A 16,569-nucleotide genomic window follows, 5' to 3' on the forward strand; every position below is an offset into this window, starting at 1 on the left:
TATCTCATCCTCTCAGCCTCATCTCTAGGACTTCTCCTGTGCTGCGCCAGTTCTCTTGCCTTGTCCTGCAATATCTCATCCTCTCAGCCTCATCTCTAGGACTTCTCCTGTGCTGCGCCAGTTCTCTTGCCTTGTCCTGCACTATCTCAACCTCTCAGCCTCATCTCTAGGACTTCTTCTGTGCTGCGCCTGTTCTCTTGCCTTGTCCTGCAGTATCTCATCCTCTCAGCCTCATCTCTAGGACTTCTCCTGTGCTGCGCCAGTTCTCTTGCCTAGTCCTGCACTATCTCATCCTCTCAGCCTCATCTCTAGGACTTCTTCTGTGCTGCGCCTGTTCTCTTGCCTTGTCCTGCAATATCTCATCCTCTCAGCCTCATCTCTAGGACTTCTCCTGTGCTGCGCCAGTTCTCTTGCCTTGTCCTGCAATATCTCATCCTCTCAGCCTCATCTCTAGGACTTCTCCTGTGCTGCGCCAGTTCTCTTGCCTTGTCCTGCACTATCTCAACCTCTCAGCCTCATCTCTAGGACTTCTTCTGTGCTGCGCCTGTTCTCTTGCCTTGTCCTGCAGTATCTCATCCTCTCAGCCTCATCTCTAGGACTTCTTCTGTGCTGCGCCTGTTCTCTTGCCTAGTCCTGCACTATCTCATTCTCTCAGCCTCATCTCTAGGACTTCTCCTGTGCTGCGCCTCTTCTCTTGCCTTGTCCTGCATGACCTCATCCTCTCAGTATCATCTCTAGGACTTCTCCTGTGCTGCGCCTGTTCTCTTGCCTAGTCCTGCACTATCTTATCCTCTCAGTATCATCTCTGGGACTTCTCCTGTGCTGCGCCTGTTCTCTTGCCTTGTCCTGCAGTATCTCATCCTCTCAGTCTCATCTCTAGGACTTCTCCTGTGCTGCGTCTGTTCTCTTTCCTTGTCCTGCACTATCTCTTCCTCTCAGCCTCATCTCTAGGACTTCTCCTGTGCTGCGTCTGTTCTCTTGCCTTGTCCTGCACTATCTCATCCTCTCAGTATCATCTCTAGGACTTCTCTTGTGCTGCGCCTGTTCTCTTGCCTAGTCCTGCACTATCTCATCCTCTGAGCCTCATCTCTAGGACTTCTCCTGTGCTGCGCCTGTTCTCTTTCCTTGTCCTGCACTATCTCTTCCTCTCAGCCTCATCTCTAGGACTTCTCTAGGACTTCTCCTGTGCTGCGCCTGTTCTCTTGCCTTGTCCCGCACTATGTCATCCTCTCAGCATCATCTCTAGGACTTCTCTTGTGCTCAGAGGCGGACTGGCCATAAGACCCACCGGGAGAAATCCCGGTGGGCCGATTGGTTTGGGGCCGGTCCGGGGCCAGTCTGGGACAGGTGGGGCCGGTGGAAAAGTAAAAACACATGGAACTCACCTTTCCGATGCCCCAACGCTGCTTCCCTGCTTGATTCAGTCCGGCCGCGGTGATAGCTCCGTACGGGTCGGCGTCGCACAGACCATGAGTTCGGCAAGCGGCTGACGTCATGGTCTGTGCGACGCCGGCGCGTACGGAGCTGTCACCGCGGCCGGACTGAATCAAGCAGGGGAGCAGCGTCGGGGCATCGGAGAGGTGAGTTCCATGTGTTTTTATTTTTATGTACTGTGCTGGCGCTGTATACTGGGGGATTTGGCTGTATACTGGGGGATTTGGCTGTATACTGGGGGCAGGGGCTGTATACTGGGGGCAGAGGCTGTATACTGGGGGCAGGGGCTGTATACTGGGGGATGTGGCTGTATACTGGGGGCAGAGGCTGTATACTGGGGGCAGGGGCTGTATACTGGGGGATGTGGCTGTATACTGGGGGATGTGGCTGTATACTGGGGGCAGGGGCTGTATACTGGGGGCAGGGGCTGTATACTGGGGGCAGGGGCTGTATACTGGGGGATGTGGCTGTATACTGGGGGCAAGGGCTGTATACTGGGGGCTATGGGCTGTATACTGGGGGCGGGGGCCGTATACTGGGGGCGGGGGCTGTATACTGGGGCTATGGGCTGGCAAGCTGTATACTGGGGCTATGGGCTGGCAGGCTGTATACTGGGGGCAGGGGCTGGCAAGCTGTATACTGGGGCTATGGGCTGTATACTGGGGGCAGGGGCTGTATACTGGGGGCAGGGGCTGTATACTGGGGGCAGGGGCTGTATACTGGGGGATGTGGCTGTATACTGGAAGCAAGGGCTGTATACTGGGGCTATGGGCTGTATACTGGGGGCAGGGGCTGTATACTGGGGGCAGGGGCTGTATACTGGGGGCAGGGGCTGTATACTGGGGGATGTGGCTGTATACTGGAAGCAAGGGCTGTATACTGGGGGCGGGGGCTGTATACTGGGGGCAGGGGCTGTATACTGGGGGATGTGGCTGTATACTGGGGGCATGGGCTGTATACTGGGGGCATGGGCTGTATACTGGGGGCAGGGGCTGTATACTGGGGGCATGGGCTGTATACTGGGGCAGGGGCTGTATACTGGGGGCGGGGGCTGTATACTGGGGGCATGGGCTGTATACTGGGGTCAGGGGCTGTATACTGGGGGCATGGGCTGTATACTGGGGCAGGGGCTGTATACTGGGGGCAGGGGCTGGCAAGCTGTATACTGGGCTATGGGCTGGCAGGCTGTATACTGGGGGCAGGGGCTGGCAAGCTGTATACTGGGGCTATGGGCTGGCAGGCTGTATACTGGGGCAGGGGCTGTATACTGGGGCAGGGGCTGTATACTGGGGGCAGGGGCTGTATACTGGGGACAGGGGCTGTATACTGGGGGCATGGGCTGTATACTGGGGGCAGGGGCTGTATACTGGGGGCAGGGGCTGGCAGGCTATATACTGGGGCAGGGGGTGTATACTGGGGGCATGGGCTGTATACTGGGGGCATGGGCTGTATACTGGGGGCAGGGGCTGTATACTGGGGGCAGGGGCTGTATACTGGCGGCAGGGGCTGGTGAGCTGTATAATGGGGCTATGGGCTGGCAGGCTGTATACTGGGGCAGGGGCTGTATACTGGGGCAGGGGCTAGCAAGCTGTATACTGGGGCTATGGGCTGGCAGGCTGTATACTGGGGCAGGGGCTGTATACTGGGGCAGGGGCTGTATACTGGGGCTATGGGCTGGCAGGCTGTATACTGGGGCAGGGGCTGTATACTGGGACAGGGGCTGTATACTGGGGCTATGGGCTGGCAGGCTGTATACTGGGGCAGGGGCTGTATACTGGGGCTGGGGCTGTATACTGGGGCTATGGGCTGGCAGGCTGTATACTGGGGCAGGGGCTGTATACTGGGGCAGGGGCTGTATACTGGGGCAGGGGCTGTATACTGGGGCATGGGCTGTATACTGGGGGCAGGGGCTGTATACTGGGGCAGGGGCTGTACACTGGGGCTATGGGCTGGCAGGCTGTATACTGGGGCTATGGGCTGGCAGGCTGTATACTGGGGCAGGGGCTGTATACTGGGGCTATGGGCTGGCAGCTGTATACTGGGGCAGGGGCTGTATACTGGGGCTATGGACTGTCTGGCTGTATACTGGGGCAGGGGCTGTATACTGGGGCAGGGGCTGTATACTGGGGCTATGGGCTGGCGGGCTGTATACTGGGGCAGGGGCTGTATACTGGGGCAGGGGCTGTATACTGGGGCTATGGACTGTCTGGCCGTATACTGGGGCTATGGGCTGGCAGGCCGTATACTGGGGCTATGGGCTGGCAGGCCGTATACTGGGGCTATGGGCTGGCAGGCCGTATACTGGGGCTATGGGCTGGCAGGCCGTATACTGGGGCTATGGACTGGCAGGCCGTATACTGGGGCTATGGACTGTCTGGCTGTATACTGGGGCTATGGACTGTCTGGCTGTATACTGGGGCTATGGACTGTCTGGCTGTATACTGGGGCAGGGGCTGTATACTGGGGCTATGGGCTGTCTGGCTGTATACTGGGGCTATGGACTGTCTGGCTGTATACTGGGGCTATGGGCTGGCAGGCCGTATACTGGGGCTATGGGCTGGCAGGCCGTATACTGGGGCTATGGGCTGGCAGGCCGTATACTGGGGCTATGGGCTGGCAGGCTGTATACTGGGGCTATGGACTGTCTGGCTGTATACTGGGGCAGGGGCTGTATACTGGGGCTATGGGCTGGCAGGCCGTATACTGGGGCTATGGACTGTCTGGCTGTATACTGGGGCTATGGGCTGGCAGGCCGTATACTGGGGCTATGGACTGTCTGGCTGTATACTGGGGCTATGGGCTGGCAGGCCGTATACTGGGGCTATGGACTGTCTGGCTGTATACTGGGGCAGGGGCTGTATACTGGGGCTATGGGCTGGCAGGCTGTATACTGGGGCTATGGGCTGGCAGGCCGTATACTGGGGCTATGGGCTGGCAGGCCGTATACTGGGGCTATGGACTGTCTGGCTGTATACTGGGGCAGGGGCTGTATACTGGGGCAGGGGCTGTATACTGGGGGCAGGGGCTGTATACTGGGGCTATGGGCTGGCAGGCTGTATACTGGGGCTATGGGCTGGCAGGCTGTATACTGGGGCTATGGGCTGGCAGGCCGTATACTGGGGCTATGGGCTGGCAGGCTGTATACTGGGGCTATGGACTGTCTGGCTGTATACTGGGGCAGGAGCTGTATACTGGGGCTATGGGCTGGCAGGCTGTATACTGGGGCTATGGGCTGGCAGGCTGTATACTGGGGCTATGGGCTGGCAGGCTGTATACTGGGGTTATGGACTGTCTGGCTGTATACTGGGGCAGGGGCTGTATACTGGGGATATGGGCTGGCAGGCTGTATACTGGGGCAGGGGCTGTATACTGGGGCAGGGGCTGTATACTGGGGCTATGGGCTGGCAGGCTGTATACTGGGGCAGGGGCTGTATACTGGGGCAGGGGCTGTATACTGGGGCTATGGGCTGGCAGGCCGTATACTGGGGCTATGGACTGTCTGGCTGTATACTGGGGCAGGGGCTGTATACTGGGGCAGGGGCTGTATACTGGGGGCAGGGGCTGTATACTGGGGCTATGGGCTGGCAGGCTGTATACTGGGGCTATGGGCTGGCAGGCTGTATACTGGGGCTATGGGCTGGCAGGCCGTATACTGGGGCTATGGGCTGGCAGGCTGTATACTGGGGCTATGGACTGTCTGGCTGTATACTGGGGCAGGAGCTGTATACTGGGGCTATGGGCTGGCAGGCTGTATACTGGGGCTATGGGCTGGCAGGCTGTATACTGGGGCTATGGGCTGGCAGGCTGTATACTGGGGTTATGGACTGTCTGGCTGTATACTGGGGCAGGGGCTGTATACTGGGGCTATGGGCTGGCAGGCTGTATACTGGGGCAGGGGCTGTATACTGGGGCAGGGGCTGTATACTGGGGCTATGGGCTGGCAGGCTGTATACTGGGGCTATGGACTGTCTGGCTGTATACTGGGGCAGGGGCTGTATACTGGGGCAGGGGCTGTATACTGGGGCTATGGGCTGGCAGGCCGTATACTGGGGCTATGGACTGTCTGGCTGTATACTGGGGCAGGGGCTGTATACTGGGGCAGGGGCTGTATACTGGGGGCAGGGGCTGTATACTGGGGCTATGGGCTGGCAGGCTGTATACTGGGGCTATGGGCTGGCAGGCTGTATACTGGGGCTATGGGCTGGCAGGCCGTATACTGGGGCTATGGGCTGGCAGGCTGTATACTGGGGCTATGGACTGTCTGGCTGTATACTGGGGCAGGAGCTGTATACTGGGGCTATGGGCTGGCAGGCTGTATACTGGGGCTATGGGCTGGCAGGCTGTATACTGGGGCTATGGGCTGGCAGGCTGTATACTGGGGTTATGGACTGTCTGGCTGTATACTGGGGCAGGGGCTGTATACTGGGGCTATGGGCTGGCAGGCTGTATACTGGGGCAGGGGCTGTATACTGGGGCAGGGGCTGTATACTGGGGCTATGGGCTGGCAGGCTGTATACTGGGGTTATGGACTGTCTGGCTGTATACTGGGGCAGGGGCTGTATACTGGGGCTATGGGCTGGCAGGCTGTATACTGGGGCAGGGGCTGTATACTGGGGCAGGGGCTGTATACTGGGGCTATGGGCTGGCAGACTGTATACTGGGGCAGGGGCTGTATACTGGGGCTATGGACTGGCAGGCTGTATACTGGGGCAGGGGCTGTATACTGGGGCAGGGGCCGTATACTGGGGCTATGGGCTGGCAGGCTGTATACTGGGGCTGTGGGCTGGCAGGCTGTATACTGGGGCAGGGGCTGTATACTGGGGCTATGGGCTGGCAGGCTGTATACTGGGGCAGGGGCTGTATAGTGGGGGCAGGGGCTGTATACTGGGGCAGGGGCTAGCAAGCTGTATACTGGGGCTATGGGCTGGCAGGCTGTATACTGGGGCAGGGGCTGTATACTGGGGCAGGGGCTGTATACTGGGGCTATGGGCTGGCAGGCTGTATACTGGGGCAGGGGCTGTATACTGGGACAGGGGCTGTATACTGGGGCTATGGGCTGGCAGGCTGTATACTGGGGCAGGGGCTGTATACTGGGGCTGGGGCTGTATACTGGGGCTATGGGCTGGCAGGCTGTATACTGGGGCAGGGGCTGTATACTGGGGCAGGGGCTGTATACTGGGGCAGGGGCTGTATACTGGGGCATGGGCTGTATACTGGGGGCAGGGGCTGTATACTGGGGCAGGGGCTGTACACTGGGGCTATGGGCTGGCAGGCTGTATACTGGGGCTATGGGCTGGCAGGCTGCATACTGGGGCAGGGGCTGTATACTGGGGCTATGGGCTGGCAGCTGTATACTGGGGCAGGGGCTGTATACTGGGGCTATGGACTGTCTGGCTGTATACTGGGGCAGGGGCTGTATACTGGGGCAGGGGCTGTATACTGGGGCTATGGGCTGGCGGGCTGTATACTGGGGCAGGGGCTGTATACTGGGGCAGGGGCTGTATACTGGGGCTATGGACTGTCTGGCCGTATACTGGGGCTATGGGCTGGCAGGCCGTATACTGGGGCTATGGGCTGGCAGGCCGTATACTGGGGCTATGGGCTGGCAGGCCGTATACTGGGGCTATGGGCTGGCAGGCCGTATACTGGGGCTATGGACTGGCAGGCCGTATACTGGGGCTATGGACTGTCTGGCTGTATACTGGGGCTATGGACTGTCTGGCTGTATACTGGGGCTATGGACTGTCTGGCTGTATACTGGGGCAGGGGCTGTATACTGGGGCTATGGGCTGTCTGGCTGTATACTGGGGCTATGGACTGTCTGGCTGTATACTGGGGCTATGGGCTGGCAGGCCGTATACTGGGGCTATGGGCTGGCAGGCCGTATACTGGGGCTATGGGCTGGCAGGCCGTATACTGGGGCTATGGGCTGGCAGGCTGTATACTGGGGCTATGGACTGTCTGGCTGTATACTGGGGCAGGGGCTGTATACTGGGGCTATGGGCTGGCAGGCCGTATACTGGGGCTATGGACTGTCTGGCTGTATACTGGGGCTATGGGCTGGCAGGCCGTATACTGGGGCTATGGACTGTCTGGCTGTATACTGGGGCTATGGGCTGGCAGGCCGTATACTGGGGCTATGGACTGTCTGGCTGTATACTGGGGCAGGGGCTGTATACTGGGGCTATGGGCTGGCAGGCTGTATACTGGGGCTATGGGCTGGCAGGCCGTATACTGGGGCTATGGGCTGGCAGGCCGTATACTGGGGCTATGGACTGTCTGGCTGTATACTGGGGCAGGGGCTGTATACTGGGGCAGGGGCTGTATACTGGGGGCAGGGGCTGTATACTGGGGCTATGGGCTGGCAGGCTGTATACTGGGGCTATGGGCTGGCAGGCTGTATACTGGGGCTATGGGCTGGCAGGCCGTATACTGGGGCTATGGGCTGGCAGGCTGTATACTGGGGCTATGGACTGTCTGGCTGTATACTGGGGCAGGAGCTGTATACTGGGGCTATGGGCTGGCAGGCTGTATACTGGGGCTATGGGCTGGCAGGCTGTATACTGGGGCTATGGGCTGGCAGGCTGTATACTGGGGTTATGGACTGTCTGGCTGTATACTGGGGCAGGGGCTGTATACTGGGGATATGGGCTGGCAGGCTGTATACTGGGGCAGGGGCTGTATACTGGGGCAGGGGCTGTATACTGGGGCTATGGGCTGGCAGGCTGTATACTGGGGCAGGGGCTGTATACTGGGGCAGGGGCTGTATACTGGGGCTATGGGCTGGCAGGCCGTATACTGGGGCTATGGACTGTCTGGCTGTATACTGGGGCAGGGGCTGTATACTGGGGCAGGGGCTGTATACTGGGGGCAGGGGCTGTATACTGGGGCTATGGGCTGGCAGGCTGTATACTGGGGCTATGGGCTGGCAGGCTGTATACTGGGGCTATGGGCTGGCAGGCCGTATACTGGGGCTATGGGCTGGCAGGCTGTATACTGGGGCTATGGACTGTCTGGCTGTATACTGGGGCAGGAGCTGTATACTGGGGCTATGGGCTGGCAGGCTGTATACTGGGGCTATGGGCTGGCAGGCTGTATACTGGGGCTATGGGCTGGCAGGCTGTATACTGGGGTTATGGACTGTCTGGCTGTATACTGGGGCAGGGGCTGTATACTGGGGCTATGGGCTGGCAGGCTGTATACTGGGGCAGGGGCTGTATACTGGGGCAGGGGCTGTATACTGGGGCTATGGGCTGGCAGGCTGTATACTGGGGCAGGGGCTGTATACTGGGGCAGGGGCTGTATACTGGGGCTATGGGCTGGCAGGCCGTATACTGGGGCTATGGACTGTCTGGCTGTATACTGGGGCAGGGGCTGTATACTGGGGCAGGGGCTGTATACTGGGGGCAGGGGCTGTATACTGGGGCTATGGGCTGGCAGGCTGTATACTGGGGCTATGGGCTGGCAGGCTGTATACTGGGGCTATGGGCTGGCAGGCCGTATACTGGGGCTATGGGCTGGCAGGCTGTATACTGGGGCTATGGACTGTCTGGCTGTATACTGGGGCAGGAGCTGTATACTGGGGCTATGGGCTGGCAGGCTGTATACTGGGGCTATGGGCTGGCAGGCTGTATACTGGGGCTATGGGCTGGCAGGCTGTATACTGGGGTTATGGACTGTCTGGCTGTATACTGGGGCAGGGGCTGTATACTGGGGCTATGGGCTGGCAGGCTGTATACTGGGGCAGGGGCTGTATACTGGGGCAGGGGCTGTATACTGGGGCTATGGGCTGGCAGGCTGTATACTGGGGTTATGGACTGTCTGGCTGTATACTGGGGCAGGGGCTGTATACTGGGGCTATGGGCTGGCAGGCTGTATACTGGGGCAGGGGCTGTATACTGGGGCAGGGGCTGTATACTGGGGCTATGGGCTGGCAGACTGTATACTGGGGCAGGGGCTGTATACTGGGGCTATGGACTGGCAGGCTGTATACTGGGGCAGGGGCTGTATACTGGGGCAGGGGCCGTATACTGGGGCTATGGGCTGGCAGGCTGTATACTGGGGCTGTGGGCTGGCAGGCTGTATACTGGGGATATGGGCTGGCAGGCTGTATACTGGGGCAGGGGCTGTATACTGGGGCAGGGGCTGTATACTGGGGCTATGGGCTGGCAGGCTGTATACTGGGGCAGGGGCTGTATACTGGGGCTATGGGCTGTATTCTTGTACATAGGGAGCAGTATTCCAATATATTTTACTTAGGGGCAGTAGTATTATAGTAGTTACATTCTTGGTTATTGGAGAAGGTATTGTAGTATGTTTTTAGTGTACATATATGGCAGTATTAACTAACAGTATTATTCCTGTACAAGGAGGCAGTATGAGTCTATGAGTCTATGAGTCTCTTTCTCTGGGCTGTACATGTTGATTTAGACCATCTATTAACAGTTTGTATGGAGTTTAGTAACTCCACCCACATCACAAGGCCACACCTACTTGTTTTGACCCCGCCCATAGAATGGGGCCACTTTTCCAGGGCCACTTTAAATTCCCTGTCCGCCCCTGCTTGTGCTGCACCTGTTCTCTTGCCTAGTCCTGCACTATCTCATCCTCTCAGCCTCATCTCTAGGACTTCTCTTGTGCTGCACCTGTTCTCTTGCCTTGTCCTGCACTATCTCATCCTCTCAGCCTCATCTCTAGGACTTCTCTTGTGCTGCGCCTGTTCTCTTGCCTTGTCCTGCAGTATCTCATCCTCTCAGCCTCATCTCTAGGACTTCTCCTGTGCTGCGCCAGTTCTCTTGCCTTGTCCTGCAGTATCTCTTCCTCTCAGCCTCATCTCTAGGACTTCTCCTGTGCTGCGCCTGTTCTCTTGCCTTGTCCCGCACTATCTCATCCTCTCAGCCTCATCTCTAGGACTTCTCTTGTGCTGCACCTGCTTTTCTTGCCTTGTCCTGCAGTATCTCATCCTCTCAGCCTCATCTCTAGGACTTCTTCTGTGCTGCGCCTGTTCTCTTGCCTTGTCCTGCAGTATCTCATCCTCTCAGCCTCATCTCTAGGACTTCTCCTGTGCTGCGCCTGTTCTCTTGCCTTGTCCCGCACTATCTCATCCTCTCAGCCTCATCTCTAGGACTTCTCTTGTGCTGCACCTGCTTTTCTTGCCTTGTCCCGCACTATCTCATCCTCTCAGCCTCATCTCTAGGACTTCTCTTGTGCTGCACCTGCTTTTCTTGCCTTGTCCCACGGATGTGAGAGTATGCGTTGATATTTCACATCTAGATTATTGTAGGTTTAGATGAGACAATTATCTTCCTTCCTGAATTTTGTGGCATCCTTTTGTGGTCTACCCATTCACAACTTCTCCTTTTAGATTGTGCTGTGTTACATCTATTCCTGGCCTCCCTTATACACGCATGTCTTCAGGGTGGGGCTCGGGGGTTAATCCTGGAAATGACTTCAGCATTCAGTGGATTAGTTTGTGGAAGGTCTAGAGATAATAGGCCATGAAATACAAGGGTTGGTCTCAAACACTATAGGGTCAGAGTCTAAATATTAGGGTCAGTCTCTGCATTCTGATTGAGGGGTGTCATGTTGGATTGTGCCATATTCCTATGTATGTGACTGATTGATGATCTTCCAGATGACACTTCTGATGCGTGACCTGTATAAGAATAAAGCCGGGGTCTGGTGCTAGGCCCAGCGCTCAACTGCATCTTTCATCTTAGATTGGGGTGATCTAAGAATCCGATTATTCTTGCTGCACCAGGCAATCATAAAATGAGTGTTAGTCTTCTATGTAGGGGTTGGTCTTCTGTATCGAGCTTAGTCTTGGAATATTGGGTTGGTCTTCTGTATCGAGCTTAGTCTTGGAATATTGAGGTTAGTCTCATAATTTGGAGATGATCATAGAATCTGAAAACTCACTATATTGGGGTAAGTGTTTCTCTTAAAGGGCACCTACCACCACGAATCTACCTATAAAGGTGGAAGGGGTGGTAGGTGGATGTATGGGACGTGAGGATAGCCCTTTTTAGAGCTAATCCTCACGTCCCCGCTAGCGTAGCATAAACTTTATTGCCCTAATATGTAAATTTTATTAAGCGACTACTGGGGCGTGGAGTAGCCGGACACGAGGCTACATGGCGCGGCTACTCCACGCCCCAGTAGCCGCTTTCCCCGCCTACCCTGTGATCTTCGGCGCGCAGCTCCTGGCAGCTGCGCGCCCTCGTCCGAGAAGCCGGAGTTCTGCGCTCGGAGCCCGAGGATGCGCGATCTCGGGAACGAGGCCGGAGTTACTGCGCATGCTCAGAACTCCGGCTTCTCGGACGAGGGCGCGCAGCTGCCAGGAGCTGCGCGCCGAAGATCACAGGGTAGGCGGGGAAAGCGGCTTCTGGGGCGTGGAGTAGCCGCGCCGTGTAGCCTCGTGTCCGGCCACTCCACGCCCCAGTAGCCGCTTAATAAAATTTACATATTAGGGCAATAAAGTTTATGCTACGCTAGCGGGGACGTGAGGATTAGCTCTAAAAAGGGCTATCCTCACGTCCCATACATCCACCTACCACCCCTTCCACCTTTATAGGTAGATTCGTGGTGGTAGGTTCCCTTTAAAATATCGGCAGGTCTGGATTTATCAGGGGAAGCTTTGGAAGATGAGGATGAGCCTTCTAACATGTTGCATCTGCTGAATATACTGTTACTCACCAATGTCTCTCATGTAGTAGGACCCGTGTCCACTCATATACTCATCGCTGGACATGACCTCCACAAAGACGTTGATGGGATCTACCTGCTCCTCAGAAGCACAAAACTCAGGAAGAGGAACTTCAAACACAAAGAGCTGATTGCCATTCTGTGGGATCTTCAGGGTTTTCCACTCTTGGTCCACTGTGGAGCTAGAGGAGACAATATTGACTATTTAACCCTGGTGATGGTTGTATCCAGGACTCTGAGACCATGTAAGTACCTGTTAGACTTTGCCCTGAGCAGGCTGGGGCTATTGAAAGGTTTCCGCACAGAGCAATGGAGAACGGAGCTGCCGTATGAATCTATCGTACAGGAGATCTTCAGGGCGCTGTGTCCTGAGGGAGAACCACACAAGAAGTCCTCTCAAGAGTGGGCAGAAGCAAATGCTACCCAGATTCCTAAAATCTCCTTATGGTTGACTTACTCTGCTCTGGTCTATCTCTGGTGGGAGTCCTCAAAGGTCTTCATGTAAAGAAGCCATAGAGGAGAGGCCATGTGTGACTCCAGGAGTCTATGGTGGCATCTGGTCCAGAGTGTGAATGAGACTGTGATACTAAGGCTAGCCAAGGTCAATATATGACCCCTCCTCTGCCCCCCCACCCCTGTCTTCCCTTAGCCCGAGCTGTGGTCAGGAGCTTTCTACATTAGGGAATCTTGAGGTTCTATAAACCAATCCCCTATATTCTAAATAGGTGTCAGACACCACCCACGTGTCCAGATTAGGACTGGCCCACAACAGTACCAGAGAATTCGCTGGTGGACCCAGGCATTAACACTATAATGGACCCCTGAAGACAATCCAGTTTGGAAGTGAATGGAAAACAAATTGACACTATGGTCTCCGATGATCATGCATTATCAGATCCATATGATGAGACCGCATACAAGGGGGTGTAATGGATAGAGAGCACCACCTCTGGAAGGCCCATCATACCCAGTCTGATACTGGTATGTGACAACCCAGCTCCATACAGTGTGGAATGGTGCATGATGGGAGATGAAGACGACATGTCTGGTCCCTACCTGCATCTATTAGTAGGTATTGGGAGTAGTTCTGGTTCTGGGCCTTGGCATTGGTGCAGGTATAGAGGCCGGTGTCTGGGTGTCTCAGGTTTTGCATGTGGAGCGTCTTCTGTGGTGTGGAGTCTTTCATCACGGTCTTACGTGTGTGTTGCGGGACAATCCACGTAATATTCTCGATTTCTAGAGGACACATTAATCTATGTTCCCCCCCAAATCTGGCAGCATGATCTGAAAAGAAAAATGGAAGGTAAACAGAGCCATGAGGGCATCTTCATGACACTCCCTTATTCTGGAGAAGGACCATGTATAAGGGTCTAAACACTGAAGTCAAGAAATGTCCCATGCAGAAACATCTCAGAAGGTTCACCAGACCACCAGCCTCTCCTCCAGTGATCAGGACTCCACAAGGATGAGGGTTGTAGGAGAGGAGGTGCACTGCTTTTAAAGGGGAGTATCAGTGGACCTCCCAAAGCCAGAAATAGATGGTTCTGGAAATAGAAAATAGATCTGAAGCTCCATGGACATCACATGATTGATCATATTTACCAAAGATGCGGCAGACATAGACATATGAAAATGTGGCATCATGATTCAGCAGTCAATGACACCCCTCTAACCAGACCCCCAAATTTACAAAGGAACTCACAGTGCTGGGGCCAGGATCCAGGAAGGGACTGAAGGTGGTGGAATCCCAAGACAACAACACCAAGAGAAAGCAGGAGAGACATCTGGAAGGAACAACAAGAGTTGGTCTCAACACATACGGTAGTCTACAACTTCACACGTTAAACATATGTCTCTATTACATCCCACATAATAGACCTGGTCATACTACACCCCAAATAATACATCTGGTTATAGAGCACCCTATATATTACACCTAGCTGTGTACACATCATGTTGTAGCTGTTTCTGGTTGTAGCCATGTTCTGGCTGTGTACATGTCATGGTGTAGTAGTGTCCACCTGTAGTCCTGTTCTGGCTGTGTACATGTCACGGTGTAGTAGTGTCCACCTGTAGTCCTGTTCTGGCTGTGTACATGTCACGGTGTAGTAGTGTCCACCTGTAGTCCTGTTCTGGCTGTGTACATGTCACGGTGTAGTAGTGTCCACCTGTAGTCCTGTTCTGGCTGTGTACATGTCACGGTGTAGTAGTGTCCACCTGTAGTCCTGTTCTGGCTGTGTACGTGTCACGGTGCAGTAGTGACCACCTGTAGTCCTGTTCTGGCTGTGTACATGTCACGGTGTAGTAGTGTCCACCTGTAGTCCTGTTCTGGCTGTGTACATGTCACGGTGTAGTAGTGTCCACCTCTAGTCCTGCTCTGGCTGTGTACATGTCACGGTGTAGTAGTGTCCACCTGTAGTCCTGTTCTGGCTGTGTACATGTCACGGTGTAGTAGTGTCCACCTGTAGTCCTGTTCTGGCTGTGTACATGTCACGGTGTAGCAGTGTCCACCTCTAGTCCTGCTCTCGCTGTGTACATGTCACGGTGTAGTAGTGTCCACCTGTAGTCCTGTTCTGGCTGTGTACATGTCACGGTGTAGCAGTGTCCACCTCTAGTCCTGCTCTGGCTGTGTACATGTCACGGTGTAGTAGTGTCCACCTGTAGTCCTGTTCTGGCTGTGTACATGTCACGGTGTAGTAGTGTCCACCTGTAGTCCTGTTCTGGCTGTGTACATGTCACGGTGTAGCAGTGTCCACCTCTAGTCCTGTTCTGGCTGTGTATGTGTCATGGTGTAGTAGTGACCACCTGTAGTCCTGTTCTGGCTGTGTACATGTCACGGTGTAGTAGTGTCCACCTGTAATCCTGTTCTGGCTGTGTACATGTCACGGTGTAGTAGTGTCCACCTGTAGTCCTGTTCTGGCTGTGTACATGTCACGGTGTAGTAGTGTCCACCTGTAGTCCTGTTCTGGCTGTGTACATGTCACGGTGTAGTACTGTCCACCTGTAGTCCTGTTCTGGCTGTGTACATGTCACGGTGTAGTAGTGTCCACCTGTAGTCCTGTTCTGGCTGTGTACATGTCACGGTGTAGCAGTGTCCACCTCTAGTCCTGCTCTGGCTGTGTACATGTCACGGTGTAGTAGTGTCCACCTGTAGTCCTGTTCTGGCTGTGTACATGTCACGGTGTAGTAGTGTCCACCTGTAGTCCTGTTCTGGCTGTGTACATGTCACGGTGTAGCAGTGTCCACCTCTAGTCCTGTTCTGGCTGTGTATGTGTCATGGTGTAGTAGTGACCACCTGTAGTCCTGTTCTGGCTGTGTACATGTCACGGTGTAGTAGTGTCCACCTGTAATCGTGTTCTGGCTGTGTACATGTCACGGTGTAGTAGTGTCCACCTGTAGTCCTGTTCTGGCTGTGTACATGTCACGGTGTAGTAGTGTCCACCTGTAGTCCTGTTCTGGCTGTGTACATGTCACGGTGTAGTACTGTCCACCTGTAGTCCTGTTCTGGCTGTGTACATGTCACGGTGTAGTAGTGTCCACCTGTAGTCCTGTTCTGGCTGTGTACTTGTCACGGTGTAGCAGTGTCCACCTGTAGTCCTGTTCTGGCTGTGTACATGTCACGGTGTAGTAGTGTCCACCTGTAGTCCTGTTCTGGCTGTGTACATTTCAAGGAGTAGTAGTGTCCACCTGTTGTCCTGTTCTGGCTGTGTACATGTCACCGTGTAGTAGTGTCCACCTGTAGTCCTGTTCTGGCTGTGTAAATGTCACGGTGTAGTAGTGTCCACCTGTAGTCCTGTTCTGGCTGTGTACATGTCACGGTGTAGTAGTGTCCACCTGTAGTCCTGTTCTGGCTGTGTACATGTCACGGTGTAGTAGTGACCACCTGTAGTCCTGTTCTGGCTGTGTACATGTCACGGTGTAGTAGTGTCCACCTGTAGTCCTGTTCTGGCTGTGTACAAGTCACAGTGTAGCAGTGTCCACCTCTAGTCCTGCTCTGGCTGTGTACATGTCACGGTGTAGTAGTGTCCACCTGTAGTCCTGTTCTGGCTGTGTACATGTCACGGTGTAGTAGTGTCCACCTGTAGTCCTGTTCTGGCTGTGTACGTGTCATGGTGTAGTAGTGTCCACCTGTAGTCCTGTTCTGGCTGTGTACGTGTCATGGTGTAGTAGTAACCACCTGTAGTCCTGTTCTGGCTGTGTAAATGTCACGGTGTAGTAGTGTCCACCTGTAGTCCTGTTCTGGCTGTGTATGTGTCACGGTGTAGTAGTGACCACCTGTAGTCCTGTTCTGGCTGTGTACGTGTCACGGTGTAGTAATGTCCACCTGTAGTCCTGCTCTGGCTGTGTACATGTCATGGTGTAGTAGTGTCCACCTGTAGTCCTGTTCTGGCTGTGTACATGTCACGGTGTAGTAGTAACCACCTGTAGTCC

At 55.1% G+C, this 16,569-nt stretch overlaps 1 protein-coding gene across 2 annotated transcripts in view; it reads right to left on the reverse strand.

Moving 5' to 3' along the window:
* Nucleotides 1–16,569, reverse strand: part of LOC140084766 (interleukin-12 subunit beta-like) — a 58,683-nt gene that overhangs the window by 35,381 nt on the left and 6,733 nt on the right. For both annotated transcript variants that reach the window (XM_072126478.1, XM_072126479.1), the window contains 4 exons: nt 13,841–13,922; nt 13,195–13,422; nt 12,392–12,506; nt 12,130–12,320 (listed from right to left, as the gene is read on the reverse strand). In XM_072126478.1, the coding sequence (XP_071982579.1) occupies nt 12,130–12,320; nt 12,392–12,506; nt 13,195–13,422; nt 13,841–13,922 (616 nt within the window). The remainder of the gene's footprint in view (nt 1–12,129; nt 12,321–12,391; nt 12,507–13,194; nt 13,423–13,840; nt 13,923–16,569) is intronic.

This window comes from Engystomops pustulosus, chromosome 1, assembly GCF_040894005.1.
Source record: "Engystomops pustulosus chromosome 1, aEngPut4.maternal, whole genome shotgun sequence".
NCBI classification, from domain to species: domain Eukaryota; kingdom Metazoa; phylum Chordata; class Amphibia; order Anura; family Leptodactylidae; genus Engystomops; species Engystomops pustulosus.